Below are 22655 nucleotides of genomic sequence, written 5' to 3'. Positions count from 1 at the left end.
AAAAAAATTACTCTAAAAAACTTAGCTATTTATAACATTGAGATATTTCAAAAATTAAACTGTTCCAATCCTTGTCTGCTATTAATTTTTTTTTTGCAATTTGTAAAAAGATTAAACAACAAAATCGAAAAAGAAGGAAATTATTCATGATAAACATTGAGATCATCATTTCAAATTCACATTTTGAACCAAATTAATCGCGCCCATACCTAAAATTCCCCAAAAACTGATGTTTACGATATAACTGTAATAAATTATTTTATCTTCAGGGAATAAAGTATTTAATGCAACTAAAAAAGGTTTACTCAAAACACACTTGAATAGGGAAAGTTTACATAAAACAATGCCCTAAACAAACTGTTTACAGCACTAAAATTTACTGATATTTACTTAAAAAATTTAATGGGTTAAGCCTAAGATTTGGAACTTTTGTTTGCTGTTTTGCCATTGGCCTTAGGCTTAAGATAAGATTTTACTATGTATTTAGTGATAAAAAAAATTGACTATTTCAGGATTAAAACGCCAAGATAAGCATTATTTCAAAAATGTAATTTTTTCGAAAAAATTCACATTATAATTATAGTTCTGAGTTTATTGGTGGGCTAACATATGAAAAGACTTCTCATATGAGTAATAAAAGAAATGTCTTTCCCTAGAAAATTTAACGTATTTTTTTTAATGCGACGTTTCGATGCCATTACTCAGGTTTTATTACATAGATGTAAAGTTATCCCGTGCAATTTTAAAATTCATAATTTTTTAACTAATTTTATTACTGGTTTCTGATCTTAGAACCGTATTATCAGGCGAAGATAAACTAATAGGTTTTTGTTTTTCTATATCTTAGAAACGAAGTAATAATTCATTAAATACTAAAAGAATATTCACATATTAAGGTTTTTCCCAAAATCGCGTATAATTTTTTAAAAATGGTGAATTTACATAAAACCTGTACAAAATTTCAATTTGTTTTGGTATAACTTTTGAATTTAGCGGCGTTTTTAGGAAAAAAAATCTTTCCGAAAATTCGTTTTTTTCTAAACATCCTATACTATATTTCAAATAGCTAGAGAGTAAGAAAATGTACATTTACAAGAGTTTTGGGGTCATCCATGAGCGTAGGTAAACTTAGTACCTAGTTAATGAATAAAGTGAGAAAAGTGTTTGAACGCTATAAGAAGGGTACAGGTAGGTGCGACTTTTAAATGTAACACAAATTAATATATTTAATGTTCTAATTTGGCAGGTAATTTATAGATATTATTTTGAAAAACGGTTAAATAGGTGGCCACTTAAATTGCACAAAAAATACGTGCACATGCACACATTTTAAAATTTTTGTTTTGTATGTTTTGGTAAACATGGTTCCAAAAATAATCTTTTTTTATTAATATTCAGTGTGGATTTTTAAAAGTTCTTAAGTTCTTAAATTTTTAAAAGTACGTGCACGAATTTTCAAATGTAGAAAAAAAAACATTCAAAGCCAAAAACCATTTTTTCCTCAATATGCTCTATATTTTTGAGAAAGCGGTGAATTATCTACCGATCAAATTGCGTGAATACTACCTTGACAATTTTTAAAACTTTCCATAGTTTTCAAGTTACAGACCATTTTTCAAATTTTTTAAGTTATGAGCCATTTTTAACACTTAAAAAAAAAACAATTTTTCCAAAAATTCATTTTTTTTTCTTAACGTTCTGTATATTTGTTTGTAAACAGTGAAACAAGTGTGTAGTTAAATTAAATCTAAACGGCTGTACATATTTCCAAATTTGTTATTTTGTATGGTTTTTGGGATTCAGGTTTTTTGGCATTTTTTTACAACATCCTGGATATTTTTTAAAAAATGGTGAAATAAGAGTTCAGTTAAATTGCATGAAGATTATCTGTACAAATTTTTTTAGTTTTATTTTGTATGGTTTTTGATTTATGGGTTATTTTTAAAACTTTTGCACAAAAATCATTTTCCCAAAAATCAATTTTTTTCTCAACATTTTGTAAATTTGTTTGGAAATAGTGAAATAGGTGTTTAGTTAAATTAAATGAAGAATGCCTGTACACATTTTAAAAAATCCATTTTTTCTCGGTGAAAACGGTGATATGTTCAGTCAAATTGTGCGAAGAGTACACATTTCTATTTTCGTTGGTTATACGCTTTTTTTTTAAATTTTCAGCACTATTTTTTGCAATTCTTAATTTTTTTTTTGCTTGAAAATCGATAAAATATGTTTCTACTCAAACTGCATGGAAAGTGCCCTTTCCAATTTTTATTTTGGTTAGGTTTTAGACTTTCCCATTTTTTTTTTAAATTCAACATATTTTTTCCCAAAAGTCGCTTAACCCATTCGTTCCCATTGTACTCATATGAGTACAGTGAACAAAAACATATATTTTTGAATTTTGAAATTTCCGTGAAATATAGGGATCTGTAAACAAGTATAATTTCATGTAGGCGTTTAAAAATGTGGTTATCGCGATGCAGAATTTTGTTGTTGTTGATTTCGATAGTCAGTGTCCAACTAGTGTTAAAATACTGTGACTGCCCAACGTAAGTTATTGTTTTTTGTTACCATTTGATAAATCACTAGGTTTTATTGTTGATTATAATGGTCTTAGGGGATCATAAAACGTATTTGTTTTTGTAAGCCAGTAATATTACAATTCTGTTGTCACAGAATGGCCCCCCGAACCTTACTGTACTTATTTGAGTACAGTGGGCACTCAGTGTCTATTTTAGGAAAAGTGTTTTGGGTCCTAATTGTTATAAAGTAAAAAAAATTATACGTGATAAAATATGGTCTAATAAATTGTTTACAAAAAAACATAGAAAATATGTCTTTGGCTCTGTCGCCTAACAATATTTTTTTTATTGCTAGAACTGATAACAAAAAATGGATTTTGATGACGATGCCTATGTGCCAATTCCCACCTCAAATTTTTATGGTAAAAGGTATCAAAGGCTTGGAGCTGCCCTAGAAGATATCTGTTCCACAAATAAGAACGTTCCAGCTGATATCATTATAATACCACCTGATCCTGACAGTCAGACTGACGAAGAGGATATAGATGATGATTTGATTGAAGAGAATGAAGTAAGCCAGTTTCCTAGGGATATCCCAGGTCAAATTGAGGTACAGTATGTGGATGAGAATAAGGATACTAGTGATGAAGAAATGGATATGCCGTTATCTGTTTTGCGCCAAAATCTACTAAAAGGCTCTGCTGCTATCAAACTAGAAGATGCTGGTCAATCGTTGCGAAATAAAGAAAAATCCTGTGAACCCAGATGGACTGAAAATATTATTGATATATCTTCATCATCAACGCCTGGGGCCGCTGATCGGTTAGAAATAGTCAAAAGCGACTTACAGGATTGTACTCCAATTGAAATCTTTGAAAAAATATTTGATGACAAGATTATAGACCATATTGTACATGAAACAAACTTATATTCCTCTCAAAAAAATAATCATGCCTTTTTCGTTTCTAGAGCCGACATAAAATTGTTCCTTGCAATTTTGTTATTTACTGGATATCAGGAACTAGCAAAATTGCGCCCTTTGGTAGATCTTCTAAATCAAAATTTCTTGCAATGGGGCATCTTTCACGAGGAGCTCTCAATAGATGAAGCTATGGCGAAATATTTTGGACATCATCCCTCAAAACAATTTATAAAAGGCAATCCTACCCGTTCTGGTTATAAGGACTGGATGTTGACCAGCTCCACAGGATATTGTTATTCCTTTGATACGTATTGCGTCAAATCCCGCTTTAGCTTCAAAATTACCCTTAGGATCAACGGTAGTATTAGACCTCTTAGAAAACATTGCAGTCCCTTCGGACCATACTGTGTTCTTTGACAACTACTTTACTAGTTTTGACCTTCTAAAAACACTTAGAAAAAAAATTCCAGAGGGCCACAGGCACTGTTAGGGAAAATAGGACCAAAAAATGTCCACTGACGAACAACAAACTATTTCAGAAAAAGGAACGTGGTTCTTATGAATATAGGTATGATAGTGATTCTCATGTTTTATTTGTAAGGTGGAAGGATAATAGCGTTGTAACTTTAGCAACAAATTATGACAAATTTGAACCTTTGTCAAGAGTCAAACGTTGGTCAACTGCTGCAAAAGAAAAAATTTATGTTTCTTAGCCATTTTTATTTCAAACTTACAACCAACATATGGGAGGCGTCGATCTACACGACCAAGCAGTCAGCAACTACCGAATCAATATTCGCGGTAAAAAGTGGTGGTGGTGCCTGTTTACCCGTATGGTAAATATGTCAGTTGTAAATTCATGGAGATTACATCAATTAGCCTCAGCAGAGAAAATGGATTTGCTTGGATTCCAAAGACAAATTGTGTTGCATTACTTGAATTGCTTTGGCAAATCACGGTTTGTGAAACAGAGACCTGCTGCTCAAGTTCTTCAAACGATTAGACAACACGAAGGTGGTCACTTCCCACGCAAACTGATAAACCAATTAAGGTGCACTGTGTGTCATCAAAGAGCTAGATGGGCGTGCATAAAATGTCAAGTAACACTTTGTTTGGAACGAACCTGTTTTATAATGTATCACTCTCATTAAAATAAGTTTTCTTTTGTAAAATAAAAAAGTTGTTTTGTCTGCCAAGTTACCATTGTACTCATTTGAGTACATATCTATATCTAAGTTATCTTTAGAATTAGAATATAGATTTTATATATAGTTTTGTTAAGAACATAGATATTATCACAATGACGTGATTTTTTTAATTTTTTTGACTAAAAGGTACCGTGGGATCTAATGGGTTAAATAGGGGTCCAGCAAAATAATAAGACTATTTACCCTTTACACGACTATTTTTAAAATAGCCTTGGTTAAGGCTTGTTTTATTTTTACATAGGAAGAATGTTTCTTTTACGTTTCAAGCATATGCAATTTTTGTCAGTAAACATTCTCAGAATATCAGTATAATGCCAATCACAACATGTGTAGGAATCTGCTTATGTTATTCTTTTTCACTATCCTAGAACCCCCATGTTATGCATAAGTTAAAATGCATTCAACTTATTCAGGTCACGTAATGTTTGGAATATTTCCATATATAAAATCTGTTCAAACCAATGATTAATATTTAACTTTTCCTTCCACTTTTCGTCCTGAAGATGATGCACATAAAGCATCGAAATGTCGCATTTAAAAAAAAAAACATACAATAAAATGCAGACATAATATACAGGATGTACTTTCTATAAACATTTCGAGATGACCTTGAATGTTCTTCAAAATTTCGCTACTAATGCACACCCTGTATAGTATATACTACAATAATAAATATCTTAACCTACGGATACATACTAAATCTAAGAATATCAATATATTAACTATACATATACTAGAAGAAAAAATATCTACACCCTGAATGTTCTTGAAATACGTTTTAGGTATTGCATTATTGACTATGAATTAATTTATAATTTAATTTAAAGAGAGATTTTATTTATCAAGGATCACAGAATGGAGAGGGTATATTAAGTTTATTTACATAATAATTACGGTATTTTATATTGGCAGTTTTTAAAACTAGTTTTTTAATAATACGTATTGTTTCACATTTTATGCTTTAGTGCTTTTACCAATTTTTGCAAAGCTATAATATAATAAAATATGAAAGTTTGTAAGCATTTTGGCTTACTAACTAATCTACGTTATAGATAAAAGTACGGAATTTAGACATACATTTTACTTTTGGTCAATTATATGGACCTACTATGTACTATAAGTATATTTAAAAGCAGAAATTGCACTATATAAATTTTTAGGTTTTCAGGTTATTATCATGTGAGGTCCCTTTTTTGCTAAGTTTAACACAAAAGCTTTAAATATGAATCTAAAAATTTTCTATGAATGTTTTGGGCAAATTCGTTTTAATATAAAGGGTGTTAAAGTACGCGCATGGTAAAGCATATAATTCAAAATATATTGGCCAATAATAAAAATGGTTATAAGATGAACTTATTAACATATGATTGATCTGATGATGCGAAATTTTCGAAACATGCATCTTTTGTGCAGAAAGAGGGTTATTTTAAATTTCTAATTATTCAAAAATGGTTATTTACTATTAATTTATGAACAATCGATACACGTATGAGTATTTATATGTAAAATTTGTATGTTTTTAAATTAATTGGAAATTAGAGAGTTTTCTTAAAATTTTCTGACTAGATAAATTTTTTTTGCGCTACAGGCTCGGAAACCGTAAGATATAGAGGATCAGTTAAATTAGGTCAAAGATGCGTAACTTGGTGCTTATAAACCCTTTAGTACCTAGCGTCCCTTAAAGGAGACAAATAAATTCTTCGTAATATTTAAAAAAAATTGAATAAATCGATACAGGGCATACACATAGCATTTACAGTGGCAAAGCATATTCGGTAGACTTGACCCAACATATTAAGTAAGTGTTTTTTAAATTTCTCGCAGAAATATTTGCTTTGAATTTAAAATTAATTCATCGCATTACTCTTATAACGGTCATCGGTGAGTAAACAATATATATTGTGTCCCTTTTGAGGGACTGCATGCACTGCATTTTTTTAGATTTACCTTAGCACACGTAATGGACTATTTAGAACGACCTGCTGGAATCTAACTTTTATATTTTACCTGCAGCTAATGGAAATGACCCTGAGAGAATTTTGAACCTGAAGATTTACTGCCCTTATTCGTTCTTCATAAGAAAAACTAAAAATCAATAAAAGTACAACGCAGCAAGAGTATGTCTACCTACTAAAAATGAAGATGGAGGGACCCTGATACTAAACGACCAAATAAGAGTGTTTTTGTGATTACCTATAGCCCAAGCGAATACTCACAGGATGAAAAGCTTGCAATTACTTAAATTGATTTTCTCCAATTGTTTTTCAATATAGACCTTTTGACTTTTATTACTCCAGAAAGTAAACTGTTTTTTTTTTTATCAGGATATGGAAAATATCTAAACAGCATGCGTCGGAATCAAATAACAATTCAAAATTTCCCCAACGCGACAGGCTTTATAAATTGAGACCCTTAATAGACCACCTAAACCTACATTTTAGAAAACATGATGAGCGCATAGTGTTAAACTATGGAAATCATTATGCCAAGCAGTATATTCGGGATAAGGCCATAAGATTTGGCTTCAAGATTTGGGTTCTTTGCTCAAGTAGCGGATACATATATGGTTTTGTGGTGTTTACCGAAAAAGGTCTAAATAGAGAAAAAAAATTCGGCTTGGAAGGAGATGTAATATTATCTTTACTGGAGCAAGTTCAGTTACCTTCTGGTAAAAATTAAACAATTTTTATGGATAATTACAGCCCTTCCCCCCTTGACTATTGACTATTGTCACAAAAATGATTATTGTGCCACAGACACATTAAGGACAATCGTTTAACGAAAAGTCCAGTACAAGCTAAAAAGTAATGGAATCATCAGCGGAGGAAGAACAAGAGGAATCTTTAAGTTTTATCTAAATGCATCCTCACATGAAAGATCGTAAAGCTGTTTCCATTGCAACCAATTTTGAAACGACTGAAGTAACCAACACACTTCGTTGGGACAGATTTGATGGAATACCCGATCTAAAAAGGGCCTGCCTCAGTCCAAAATTGTGGCAAACTGTAATGGTAACGAAGGAGTGCATATATTTCTTAAAATTTGCACGCAAGTATGGAACACTGGAAAGAGGCTAAGAGGATGGTGCCACTCTTATGTTTATATCATTATATAAAAAGTGGGGGCCGTTAGACTGTGGAAACCTAAGGCCTATAATGTCACATGCCAGTAAATTTCTGGTGTCAATCATTAACGACTGGATCAAACCTTTTCTTCCCCACAAATTTCGGAGTCTCTCCCCACCAAAGCATTTGATAAAAAATCTGATGGAATGCACCATGGGAAACGCTGAAGATAATAACAGTTCTCTTGCATCTGATATTGCTCATCCAAAGTCTATACGAATGCAATAATGTAAAAGTAAAGATAGACGGCGTATGCTCTGATAAATTTTATATAGAGTCAGGTGTAAGATAAGACTGTATACTCTTGCTAATGCTATTAAATGTATACAGAGTATACATTATGAGAGAAGTTATGGAAGGCTGGGAAATCAATAGGGGGCAGAAAAATTAATACCTAACCTAAGTCGGCTGATAACACTGGAAAGACTTCGCACTTACTAGGAAAACCAAACTATAACTCATCCAAGGCCTCTTATTTCCCATTGCAACTGCCGAAAACTGGACGTTAAAAATGTCCTACAGAAGACAGATTGACTCCTTTAAGATGTGGACTTACAGAAGAATGCTGCGTATATCCTGGACGAAACATCGCATCTATTCGTAATGTGAACTCGCCTTTCACCTCACTTTGAAAATGCTGTTCTGAAATACTTTGGCCATCTGTCACGAAGAACTGTTGATTTAGAGAAACTTATTGTGTTAGAGAAAGTGGTTGGAAAACGACCGAGGGGAATAACACCCACATGATGCATAGACCAGATGAAACCCTTAGTTGGACTGGCAATACTAGTATCTACATGCTGCATGCATATAACTGCAGGCCGATCAGGACAGAGAAGCTTGGATAGCAGAAGGATGGAGAGAGAGAGGTAATAAGTATATGGATGGCGTGGACAAATTAGGATCTAGATTTCGTCAAAGGAAATTGTATTGGTCACTAGTCTTATATTTATTAGACGTATGTGTTGTAAGTACTCGGTTACTTATGCGGAAATTTCAATCAAATCATTCTGTTGGTTTATTGTTTTTCTGACGATAGATGTCGCTAAGTTTTTTCCGAACCAAGGAAAAAACTTAGTAAGTGCCTCGACCATTGCACAGAGTACGATTTGAGAATATACGTCATCTAATAGATTTGCTCAATGCGGTAAAAAAGTAAATAATTTGCGAAAAGTGTAACATTACATTGCATCCTAAAATTTGTTTCATCATAATAGACAATATTGTCTACTTAGACTTAAAAAAATTACTTTGGGAACCAATGGATTAGAATGCCCTTTGAAAATTTTAAAAAATATGATTATTTCCGGATATATCCGAAAAAGGAAAATTCAAATTTTTTTTAAATTTCTTTCTGACGTTATTTCAACTGGAACAAAATAAATAACACTTTTTCATGGCTATTTTTTTACCCCGACAATATAATTATTTGAAATTAATGATACGACGTTTCATCTTTTCGTGACCATCATCAATTTTTTTTCCTTATAAGCACCATATTGAATTAAATTAAATTTAAATAGTCCTTCCACTATGTATCATACTTGCATAATAAAAATAGTTTGAGGGTACAATAATTTATAGATAAAACTTATCTAACCATCTCTCTCTTTCTCATGGTATATTACAATATGATGTTTTATAGTAAAAAAATTGATAATGGTCGCTAAAATACGAAACGTCGTATCGTCAATTTTAGATCACCATCAAGCGTAATTTCTTTTGCTCTATGGCTTAAAATAACGTCAGAAAAAAAACTAAAATTTATTATATAAATATTTATATAAATATATAAATATTTTTTGAAATTTCGTTATTGTTGAATAACTGGGTAAATAATTTTACGCGGTGGTCTAAATTCGTTGGAATTTTTTCGTATTAAGATATCGGTTTTAAAAATTTTGAATCTAGCCGGAGATAACTGGACAAAATAAAAATTTTGAAAAAAGGAATAATGTAGTAACCAAAAACTGACATATAAAACCGTATCGAAATTCTTAAAATATTAAGAAAATTAAGTTAATTTTCTCACTAGACAGACCAATAATATGATTACATTTATCTAGTTACAACTTTTATATAATCATAAAATTATAATTTTTTTTAATTATCGTAAAGCAAACTTTCACTCAAAAAAGAATAAAATAACTTATTTCTTTAAATAAAAAAGTGACATACAATTTACTCAAAAAAAATAAATAAAATTTCTACTATTATTTTTACCTCAAAAAAACCTTTTTTGCTGTAGTGTTAACATGAACCCAGTTTGCATGAATTCTGAAAACATTGACTGCATTTCATTGCGCCTTATAAATTAACCAAAAAAATCCTTCAATAACACTCTTTAAACCTTCCTGAAAAATAACGTCTTTAACACCCTCTATATTCAATAATAACAGTAGGATTAAAACCGTTTGCGAGGTTTTAAGGAATCGAGCTTCAATTATATCCACTATGTAGACGTGACCATAAATTAATAATTACATTAAAATGGAACCAAATTAGACTCTTATTGCCGTGGTCCGTCCAGCGTCTCCATTGCCATTCATTTCCGAATGTTCGGAAGGTTCGTAACGGTTTGGCGTGAACAGAGTTGAAAAGAACCGAGCCTGAAATAAAAAAAAGAAGGTTAAATATAACAACTTTACAAGTACAACTTTACAATATACAGGGTGTTATTTAAGTACGTGGCCAAACTCCAGGAGGTGATTCTATGAGTAATTTCAAGATGAAAGTTCACATAAACATAGGTCCAGAAATACTTCATTTTCAAGATACAGGGTGTCAAACTTTTTTTTAAAATAGGTTTCTCCTAAATATCTTAATAAGTTTTCAGTCGATTTTGTTCAAATTTAAAAAAACAAAAATTAACAATAAATAACACCAGACTTCAACCTAAATGCAAACATCGTCAGCTCGTCTTAACATTGATTGACGAATTCGTTGAAACATTCCAGGCGTATGTCTTATCTGCCCACATGAATCCCGTATCCGTTGGGTTAATTCTTCTTCGGTATATTCACGGGGGTTTTGTAAACGAGGGACTTTAAATGCCCCCAGAGAAAAAAATCTAACAGATTCAAATCCGGTGACATGGGTGGCCATGACTGTGGACCTCTGCGCCCGATCCAGTTTTCTCTAAAAGTTGCATCCAAAAATTAGCGAGATACAATGCTGAAGAGAGGTGGAACCCCGTCATGTATGAGCCACATTGCTCCTCTTACTTCCAGCGGAACATTTTCTAATAGTCCAGGTAAAATAAATTACAATAAAAAATTACGATATTCTTGACCATTTAATCTCGGGGGTAAAAAATGAGGTCCAATGAGATAATCATCTACAATACGAACCTAAACATTCACGGAAAACTGTTGCTGAAAATTAACTTCTGTAACCGCATGGTTATTGTGAAAGTTCATATCTAATCGAATTTCGGGCAAAAACACGCTTATATACAAAATACAGGATAGAAATCTTGGAAACGCTACCTTGTGTTGTTGCAAAAGTCAAGTATAATAAACAACTCGTTGGGGAAAATTGGCAGGTAATAACGCTTAAACACTCTGTATGTGGTAAGGATACAGTTGATATTCTCTTAAAATCTGCCATACAGTAAAGTGAGCATAGTGAATATAATATTTTCTAAAATGAACTACAGGCCTCTGTAAGGTTATACGCCCTGTATATCTGGATTTGTAATAAATATAATGTATAAATATTACTTTCAGAATTTAAAATATAGTTGCTCGTATTCTCCGAAAGTGCTTGAAAGAGATTACCGTCTACCTTTTCAATCACATGGGCTTGATGTGACGCATTAGGTTTTTAGAACACGATAGTCATAGTTTTATGGATGTTTTAGCACTTTTCAGAATTTTGCTCAAAGACTTCACTTATGTATTATCCAGTATTAAAATATGAGTTATAGTGACGCAACAATGATGAAACATTTTCCAATTTTACTTCAAGGAATTTTATCTGACATTTTAGAGACAAAGACCAATATGTCAATTACAAGATGTGAACTAAAGTTCTTGATTCAAAAAAGTTGATGTATGATGGTTTGTCTGACATCCAAATTCAGTGATTCAAATCGTCAACAGTAGTTCTATTATTGCATATTACACAATACAGATTTTTGACTACATTCATCTTATGTAAGAGGTATCCTTAAATTGCCATGACCACCGATAAGTCTAATAAAAGTATTATAGCTACTCCTACTAAAGTCGGTATTTTAAACTGATGGCTTTCAAGTTGTTGGCTCCACTTTTTTATTGGGTTCTTTAAGGCAAGGAAATACCATAGAATTGTGATCCATGAACAGATACGTCTTTGTCTATAGCTTCTTTAGCAAGATAGTCAACAAATTCATTTACTTGAATTCCGGATTGTTTCTTAACCTAGCAGAATTAAAACATTATATTTTGTGGATGTTTTAACACTTTTTAAAAATTTTGCTCAAGGATTTCACTAATATAATGTCAACTATATGAGATTTTGTGATGCAACGATGATGATGAACTTAAGACTACAGCAGAGACCTAGAGTTACGTATTGATCTGATGATACCTAATTAGGAGAAATCATTATTTAATTAATAATAATTTAATAAGTCATTTGCATAAAATAATACAGAAAAATTGAAATACGTATAATACAGAAAGTTTGAAAAATTAATCCAAGCTCGACTTCCACTAATTTTTTTTTCGACTAAATTTCGAAATAAGCCGGAAACGGTAGGCGGTAGTTGCCATCATTTTTTTATGTATTATTGTGCATTGATCTGATTAAGAGCGAAATTTGTAACACCTGAATTAAAGGTGATAATATTATGCCAACAATTCTATTTTTTTTTATAGGAAAGCTAAGAAAAAAAATTACAATTTCCATAAGAACGAATGTTATAGAAATTTTGAAAAATTCATTTACTAAGCTCGGTTTTCCAGCTTTTTCGCTTAAATTTTGAAATAAGCTGGAAACTATTAATTTAGTAAGAAAAATGTGATTTTTTATATATTTTTCTTTATTTATTTATTGCTCTTTCAATGGGCCCAATTTACAAAAACATAAAACATTTTAAAAGAGAAGAAAACCTAACCGACACTACACATTGCACAAAAATCATAATGGTACCAGATAAAAACCTTAAAAATAGATAATATACAATTTGACTTAAATATCTTCGCATCGGAATAAATTAACAGAACATTGGCTTTTACCAGTCTTACAAATTCAGTTCTATACTTATAGTTGAATAGTTTTACTTTAAACAATTCTACTGATTCGAGAACTGGCTAGCAAGTTTGCCTACTCTGGTAACAAAGGAACTTCTATAATTGGGATGCAATATAGAACGAGGGTGTCTGACTGGTCTGACACCCTAAAGAAGACCAATTTTACCGAGTATGTGTGGACAGCAATATCCAGAATGGAGGATGTCATAAGAGACTGACCGGTCACGATGTTTATGACGGATTTGGAGAGTATGGATATTAAGTTCAGATTCAAACTCGTGGTAGATAATGGGAAGCGGAGCATTCCTTTTGAAAGCAATGTATCTTAAAAATTTGTGCTGAACCTGTTCAATCATTTGAATGTGATTGTTATAATGAGGTGACCAAGCAATGTCCTGGAAATCTCTGGTGCCCCTCTTAATGAAACCCAGCACTTGCATAGCCTTTGATACAATTGGTGTGATATGAAGGATAAATTTAAATGGAAGTGTAAAGTTATACCAAAGTCACTAGATACCACTTCCAGAGGACTGCTATTAATAGTATACATTTGATCAAGCTGACCTGTACCGCGAGTGAAAAGTATGGAATGGCATTTCCTAGTATTTAAAGTCATATTATTAGCGGTGCACCAAGTAGCATCATCCAAACTTGAGACTTAAAATTATCTGCAAATTTCAGATAGTAGCTATTCATGAAACAACTTCCAACATCATTCATAAAGATGTTAAAAAGTAACGGCCCTAAGTGGGAACCTAGAGAAACACCAGATGGAGTTGCTATATTTGATTAAAAATTGCAGTCTTATAATCTGCCTACGGTTATATAAGTAGCTCAGCCACATATATAAGGGTCGGTAAGGCCGTATTTGCTTACCCAAATTGCATGAATTGATGCGGTCAAAAGCTTTACTGAAATCCGTATACACTGCATGTACGTGACAACCCTCCTGAAAAGACTGGATAACAAAATCAGTAAAAGTGATTTTTCTTTCAGAAAGTGTCATAAATTGTGTTTAATTATTTTGCCAAAAAAATTTGATTTTCTGTTCCTCAGATAATGACTAATTAGGTGAAACTTCTTCTACCATGTTAACTAAAATATTATGTCAAAAATCTCTAGTTAATAGCCAAGAAAAATAATCACAAAATTCACAATGTTACGCAATGAAAGCCCCGACAAAATAAATTATACATAACGACGTATATTATAGACTTTTTCAAAAACTCATTTACTAAGCTTGCTTTTTCATTTTTTTCCATTAAATTTTGAAATAAGTAGAAAACAGTCAATTTTATCAGAGAAAATTTAATTTTTACATAATTAAAGGAGAAATGGAAAATATATGTGTTGCTTTCATAAACGTGACTGTGTATTGATCTGATAAAGTATAAAATTTATTATACTATCTTAAGGTAAAAATATTATGATTAAAATCTGTAGTTATTACTTTAGGAAAATAATCAAAGAGAAATAATATAGGAAGCTAAGGAAGAATAATAAAAAAATAAAAGAGTGTTGTTCTTTTCAGAACCCTTCAGCATACAATTAAAAATGATTTGTTTATCTGAAGGTCTGCTCTTTATAGAGACGTTCTGAGTCCTTTCAGAGAGATATGACTTAAAATTCCGTTCAAATCATATCTCGTATTCCGTCCCACAGTCCAAAGCTTTTGACAGATCACAGAATATTTCTGCAGAAATCTTTCGTCGATTCAAGAAATTAACTAGATTTCCCATGAAAGAATTTGCATTTGAAGTAGATGGATAAGGTCTAGGCACTTCAAAAACCACCGAGTTTTTATAAAGGAGTTTAGGCTTATTGCTCAGAAAATATTTTACAAGCTGTCAAAAATATAAACATTCGGTGTTGATGATATCAAATATTGGCATTATTTTGCTTTGAATATACGCTATTATCAACCCACTAACTCCTATTAAAAGTGTTTGTCCGGAAAGGCAATATTTTCCTAAAAAGTGAAGGCAAGCTTAACATTTTCATTTGCCTAAAAGTAAAAATCTTACTCTTAATATCTTCGATTCATATCAATTATAACGGTTCTTTCCACAGTCATGGACTTTTTAAACCAACATGATTACAGTAATTCGAATTGTTTTGGTTCTTTTGAATTGTACTAAGACATTCAAAATTGTAAATCATAAGATTTAAATAAAAAGTCTCATTTTCCTAACCTATACATCAACTAAATATTAAAATAAACTATGAATTAAAGAAACGCAAAATGGGAAAGAACTTGATGATTAAGACGCATTATCATGAACGCAAATTTGAACCGTTCGTCAAAACATGCATACCTACAATTATATTACATTGTATGCACTTCAATAAATTGAAATCTATTTTAAGACGTAAATTTAAAGCATTTCGTTTATTTGTGAAAAAAATTTGATCCACAGTTTTTTATTCTTTTAACATTTACTGTAAATAAAAATCCAATATCCTTGATCTACATTTACTATATAGCAATTTTTATTTGAATACTGATAAATTATCATTAAATTGATCCCTTCAATTTTTAAAACTGATAACACTTAATGCTTCGAAAATTACACTCAACGATGTGATAGATTAAGTTAAAAACGTTTTATTTACATTTCGTTTAAAACATGCCGTTTAGCAATAAAACACCTTATTTGACTTTTAACAATAGATTAAGTAATAGCTAAACGCTTGAGCATTAAAAAATACATTAAGGATATTACATAGGGGAAATTACAACAATTTGATTAAATTTTAAAATCGTGTTGTTTAACTTTTTGTCATTTGGAAATTCAATTAAGCAAAACAATAAGTTATGGTATTTATTACTAATAACTCATATACCTTCAAATGGCAAAAATTGTGGGCATATAATAAACATGTAAAAAAGCTTAATTTATTTTTTAAATATTACATATTAGCAATTTACTCAAAGCGATTTTTTTTCCCATTAGGTGACATGTAATTTATTAATCATTTTAGCGAAACATCACTGATATACATTTAATTATATGGCAATTTTTATTTGAATACTGATAAACTATCCTTACGTTATAAACATTATATTAACCTATTGCCATATTTTACAGCCTAGGGATTACTGCAACCTTTTTGAGAATATACGTTATCCAAATGTTATTTCACAGAAGATTGTTAGAAAGTCCACGGCATTTTGGAAAGCATGTTCATAATACAGTTAAGACTTTGGGGATTCCAAGCCATATGAACTAGAGATGCCGATAATCCCAAGATGGTGATGAAATTTTATTTTTTGATTATTTTCCTACGGTTTGCTTTAATTCTAATTATGCGGTTCCTGTTTATTACTTTAGGATTTCTGATACTGTCAATGTTTCTTGTATGACTAGTAAGTAATATTTTTAATGAAATTGTAAAACTGAAAACAAAAACATCATTTGATCCAGATGGTATACCAGCAATTTTAATCAAGGCTTGCATATATTCTTTAACAAGGCTACTTTTTGAGCTATTTAATTTATCACTGAAACTTCTTCCTGAGGAGTTTTTCCTGATTTTTAGAGAAATTTATTTATTACTCCTATTTTTAAAGCGGGTAATCGGTGTAGCGTATAAAATGACAGAAGGGTCTGTATTCAATCCGTTATAACAAAACCTCTGGATGCACTTGTTGCGAAGTTTTTGGCATGAACATGTAAGGGCATATTTGTCGATAAACACTTCAATTTGACCGATCTAGATTGACCAAGACGTCTGTTGAGTGCATTTCAGAATGGTATGCAAGTCGATGTAATTTACACGGACTTCTCAAAGGCGTTTGATAAGGTTAATGACATGTTATTGTTGGTCAAGTTGCCAGCATATAGATTGGTGGATTGTATCATAAAATGCTTAAAATAGTTTTCTTATCGGTAGAAATCAGAATATGTCTCATTTGTGCCCTATATTGTTTGTTATTGACGTATTCTTGTTTTTACAAGATTAAACTTTCTTGTGTTTGCTGATGATAAAATACTCAGAGTGATTTATGTTAAGTATTATTAACATATGAAGCCGCTCTTAGTTTGTGGCATGACCCCACTCTGTGTGGTGTGTGGTTCTGTAATTTTTAGGTAAATTCTTACTTTGCCTTTATTGTTGTTGTAAGCATGCCCAAAACAAAAAGCGTTTACGTTAATCATTAAAGTATTTCGTACTCGAAATCAGGTCCTTTATTTTGTCCCATTATAATTATCATTAAAAGGTATGCCAATGGTGGTTTGCCAATTGTTAGGTGAAGAACTGAAGCATGTTTCGAAGAATGATGTTGACCATCTGCTAAGGCCTGGGGAACAGGTTGTTTTAGAACTACCACGTACAAATTTTAGACGAGCAAGGGGAAATTACCACAAAACAGGAATCTCAACGTGATAGCAGATCTGAAGTGGGTGCAAAGGAAGATCATGGTGTGTACGCAGCTAATTTATGTAAGGAATATTCCAATGTGGTAAATTTTATCATAGATTCTGGAGCCATTAACCATTTCGTACAGGAAGATATGCACACATTTATGTACAACATTCAAATGTTACCACGTTTCGTAGAAATACATATAGCAATTGGCAGCATCTTAAGGAAAAATATATACAAGATGTGTAACATTAACTGGGATGTGTCAAAGATAAGTAGCTCATATTTTAGGCATGAACCATAACCTCATTTCTGCATTGAAGTTGCCAAAAAAGGGACACAAAATAATTGCTGAGCGAAACGATAATTGGAAAGAATTTTGATATAGTTTGTGAGAAAAAGAATTGATTTCTTATCTTAATATTAGAGAAAATAAACACGCAAAATGAGAATTATGATATTGTTGCAGATAACTTATGGCATCGTCGATTAGGCCATGAAAACAAGAATGCTTTGACACAGTTGGGTCTAAAAACAATATGTTCATCTTGTGTAAAAGGAAAAGCTACAAGATCATCTTTTTACAGCCATGAGGAAAAGACAATAATGATTGGCGAGTTGGTCCATAGTGTGGTCCAATAAATAACTAAAAATGATGGAGGAAAGTACTTTCAGGTAATCCTTGATGACTTGCCACACTTTTTGATATTTAAAATTTTACAGATAAAATATTTAGAGAGACAGTTTGAGTGTATAGAGAAAGACAGTTTGACAAGAAAGATTCAGTTTTAAGTCATACTGTACACAAAAAGATATTCAGGTGGAATACACAATTTCTTACAGTCCTTAGTCAAATGGTAAATTAGATAGAATAAATAGAACTGTATTAAATATGGTAAGAACCAAAATTGTTGAATCTGGAATATCAAAATCTCTTTGAGGAGAACCACTCAAGTGTTCAATATATGAATTAAGACGCACTCCAACCACGAGGTCAAACACTATCAGAGATTTACAATCGGAGAAATGACTTGAGCAAGTTAAGAATTTTTGGTTGCAGGTGCCGGTACACAGTTATTTCAAATAAGAACAAACTGGACTCGAAGGCAGAAAAAGCTGTTATGATTGACTAACCACAGTTGACGAGCCACACCAGAAAAAAAAACTATAATTAAATGAAGAGGCATTTAAACAGTGTAAAAGTGATGATGAGGAACAGAAGATAATGATGTACTAGAAAATGATATAGGGATGAAGAATGAGGAAGCACCGGAAGAAAATAATGGAAATAAAAACATAGGAGAAGACCAAGATCATGACAAAACGGAAAATATTAAGGAAGAATCAACTGACGAGGAAGCGTTAGCACCGGAAATGAACCAAGAACATATATGGAAGCTGCAGAGTTTGAGGAAGTGAGAAATAGGAAGTCAAAAGAAAACAAGACTAGTGGCAAAGAGATTTTCTTTTTTCTTAATTGGATTTTTGATTATGTATGTTAAGTATTTATCAAGAAACCAGAAGGCTTACAGAGCAAGTCAAAATGATTTTAGAAATGCTTGAAATTGTTGGAACATCAAGTTTAGTGAAATTATGTTACAATTACATTTTAAAAGGTCAGAGTGGGAATAATTACTGTTTATGTAACTGTTCTTGGTATGGAAATCACCAAGCTGGAAGATGGATGAAAAGTTAGTCAAACAAGGATGATTTCAAAATTCTCGACTGAATGATGATGATGGAGTGTCGCTATATTGCAACATCTATGGACCAAAACTTGCAAGTAGATGAGAGTTAACCAATCTTAGAAAATCTATCCTATAGAAGGCTAATTTTTAGCAAGGTCAGATATCACATACAACATATCAGTTTTGAGTAGATATTTAGATAAACCAACAGTACAATGTTCAGAATAACGTTTTTATAAGCAGGGTGAAAAGAAAAAAGATAACGTTAAAATATTACGTACTCAAAATCAGGTGCTTTATTTTGCCCCATTATAACCATCATTAAAAACTAATACTGATTCTCATATTCTAAGATTACAAAATGCAATTAAATTCTTTTTTTTTTTTAATTAAATCCTTAATGGAGTTTCTCAATATTGAAGTGTCATTGTATATCTTTTGCTAAATCTAAATCTTCAGTTACATATAAGTATAATATTGACGATAAGTTATTAAGAAAGGTAGAAGTGGTACAGGATCTCGGAATACTCTCGGATTCTAAATTATAGTTTTTGTGACCACAGAAATAATATTCTGCTACGTGCTTAACTTGATGAAACTTTGATTTTGTGACTAGATTTAATTCTGACTTTTTATGCAATGGTTATAAGGATTGTATTTTTCGTACATCCGGTCTATCCTAGAATATGCATCCTTATAATAACCGTTTTATGAGATTCAAATGAATGAAATTGAAAATATTCAGAAGTACTTATTCATTTAACTTAAGGTTCGTTTGCGAAATTATCAAGTAGATTATATTTATGTTGACCATGGCTCTGGATTCCCGTGAGAATCATAGATTAATGTATGTCTTTAACACTATCATGTCATTTCTTTTAAACATTTTCAATGGTTCAATTACCTGCAGCGATCTTTTGGGAAATGTAACATTTCAAACATCTTACAGAATTGTCAAAACATTAATTTAACCTTGAGTTTCATTGAACTAACTATGGCATGGATAGTCCACTTCATAGAATTCAAAGAAACTTCGATAAGTATAATCTTCCAATACATCAGTCCCCAAGATTATTGAAAGTAAATTGGTTGAAATTATTACGTAGTATTAGTTAAAATAAATTAAATTCTTGTTTAAGCTCCATCTTATACGAATAGGTGTTAGTTCTTGGTATTGGTAAGTAAGTACCTATCTAGTTAATAATTTTCTGTAGTTTAATTTATTATATTTTGTATAATGGTTTACCGTTAATAAATCAATAAATTGATATAGACTTTTTAATTTTTAAAGCCAATAATACTATATTTCGAAAATTATACTCAATGATCTGCTAGATTAAGTTATAAACACGTTTTATTTGCTTTATATTTAACACATGCCATTTAACAATAAAATACCTCATTTGCCTTATACCAATAGATTAAGCAATAGATAAAGGCCTGAGCATTAAAAATTAATTTTTAGGATATTACGTAGAAGATATTAAAACAACTTGATTGATACATTAAATTTGCATTAAACAAAACAACAAATTATGGTATTTATTACTAATAATTCATATGCATTTCAGTGGAAAAAATCATGGGCTAAATATCTAAAAAAGCTTAAAATATCCTCGATTTATATTATCATATTTTTTCATGATTCATTATTTTTTTAAACTCTTGGACTAATTCAAATATACCAAATTGACTGAAATTTTTTTTTTTAAATATTCAATTAAAATTAGGATTTTTTTTTATAAGATTGGGGGATATGTAATTTTTTTTAATTAAAATTAATTTAATGAAAAATTCAAATCCTCCAAATTGATTTTAACATACAATTAAATACTTTCACTGGTGGTCATACTTTCACATTTACAATATTACATATTAAATTTACGTTTCATTTTCAACAATGATCAGAGAGTATGAGAATAGGAATCAGAAGGTATTATTAATTTAAAATAAATACAAAATTTTAAAAACATACCATATGAAAATAACCAAATTGCTTCTTTGTATATCTTTCATTTAAAATTCACATAAATACATTTTTTATCAAAACCTTAGTGTTTTTTCAATTTTTGTCTCTTGTTGCTTGTACCTCAAAACCCTTTTTAATTATTCACCAAATTTGAAATTCATATTACCACTTGAGGATTTTTAGTAATCATGGCATAACTTAGGATAGATTTGAAATATTGTCATATTTTTTTACATACATCTAGAAGAGTTCCTAAGGATGAATTTGAAAATAAAAAAAAAATATGAAAACGACCCAAACACTTTCGTTTTCAGAAGAAAAAATGCCTGCAATTTTTAGTTTAAGATATTAGCTTTATCAATACCGAATGTAAAGATCACATACTAACGTAGAACATATGACAATTAACATTCAGGGGATGTTCCAAGAATATTCACATTCTTGACACTGATTATTCCCTCAACGTTTTTAAAATGTTAATAAACTGGAACATTTTTAGAACGTTCTTATGCTATTTGGGAATAATAAAACTAACACTATACTTACTTAGATCAGCTTTATTGCTTAAAAGGCTTTCAAAAGAGAATACTCTTATTCCATTAAATTAATGGTTAGTAAAATTATTATACAAAGAAGCGTGTTATATTCATTAAAGCAAGACAACTGGACAAACTTTCTTAAAACGTCAAAAACAATAAAAATGCTGTTGAACTGCGTCCAGCAGATTCAACTTTTCGTTGATCATCCAATAAATACAGAAAATTATCCACAGATTAAAAACTCATTTATTTTCATGCAGAAAAGCTTAAGTCTGACAAGCTACGGTCGTTATCAGGCACCACCTAATTACTCTGTCCAATTGCCTTAACGAAGATTTTAATTAGATAAATACCTTGTAATTGTTCTAGGGTAAACTCGAAAGCCCTTGAGTGTTTATTTAGATTGCTATGTAAGTGTCTCTTATTTTACCGTTCTCTGGTTGAAATCGTGCAAAGTAATTGGCCTGCAAATTACAAACAGTTTGTTAGTTAAGCGGGGTGCCACCAAATACCAGACAGTGTAAAATTAAGTTAGTTTGAATGGATACAAGTATAAAATATATTCAATAAATAAATTATAATAACCTTAAACATGATAGGGAAAGAAGAGTTGAAACTACCAGGAATGATATAGATTAGAAGATTTAAAATATCTCAGGCAAATTAGAATAAATTATAAGAACTCCCTGTTATTAGTATTAGAAATAGTTGAACTACATGCACCTGGGTACTAAAATTACTCTTAGGTAAGAATATTTCGAAAGAGCTTGCAAAGAGTTTCTTGCCAGTGAAATTTAAAATGAATAGAAAATGGTTATCGTGTACGTTTAATTTATGCATAATATCATTTTTTTTCCAATTTTCCTTTAGAGCAAAAAGTCTTCCTAACTAACATTTGAATAGTTCTTTAAAAAAAAATTATATTAGTATTGTAAAACAACACAAACACTAAATTTTTTTTTACACACTAAATAACACAATAAACCTTTTGTTAAAGTTAATTTTTTTTTAATTAAAATTAACTCGATTCCTTAATTATCCTAAATTTTCGGACTTAATAAACATCAAAAAATAAAA

At 30.9% G+C, this 22655-nt stretch overlaps 1 protein-coding gene across 3 annotated transcripts in view; it reads right to left on the bottom strand.

Annotated features, from left to right (window-relative positions):
- Positions 1 to 4791: 4791 nt before the first annotated feature.
- Positions 4792 to 22655, bottom strand: part of LOC126735264 (putative phosphatidate phosphatase) — an 82567-nt gene continuing 64703 nt past the window's right edge. The window contains exons 6-7 of one of the 3 annotated variants that reach the window (XM_050439214.1): positions 21932 to 22042; positions 4792 to 10386 (exon numbers count right to left, since the gene is read on the bottom strand). In XM_050439214.1, coding sequence (XP_050295171.1) covers positions 21977 to 22042 — 66 coding nt within the window. In that variant the 3' untranslated portion in view covers positions 4792 to 10386; positions 21932 to 21976. Of the gene's footprint in view, positions 10387 to 21582; positions 22043 to 22655 lie in introns of those variants that run through there. The other 2 variants (XM_050439212.1, XM_050439213.1) reach the window with 2 other exon arrangements.

The sequence above is a fragment of the Anthonomus grandis genome, chromosome 4 (assembly GCF_022605725.1).
Source record: "Anthonomus grandis grandis chromosome 4, icAntGran1.3, whole genome shotgun sequence".
Lineage (NCBI taxonomy): Eukaryota > Metazoa > Arthropoda > Insecta > Coleoptera > Curculionidae > Anthonomus > Anthonomus grandis.
Note: the sequence above shows the minus strand (reverse complement) of the source record. Positions and strands in the feature narration are given on the sequence as shown.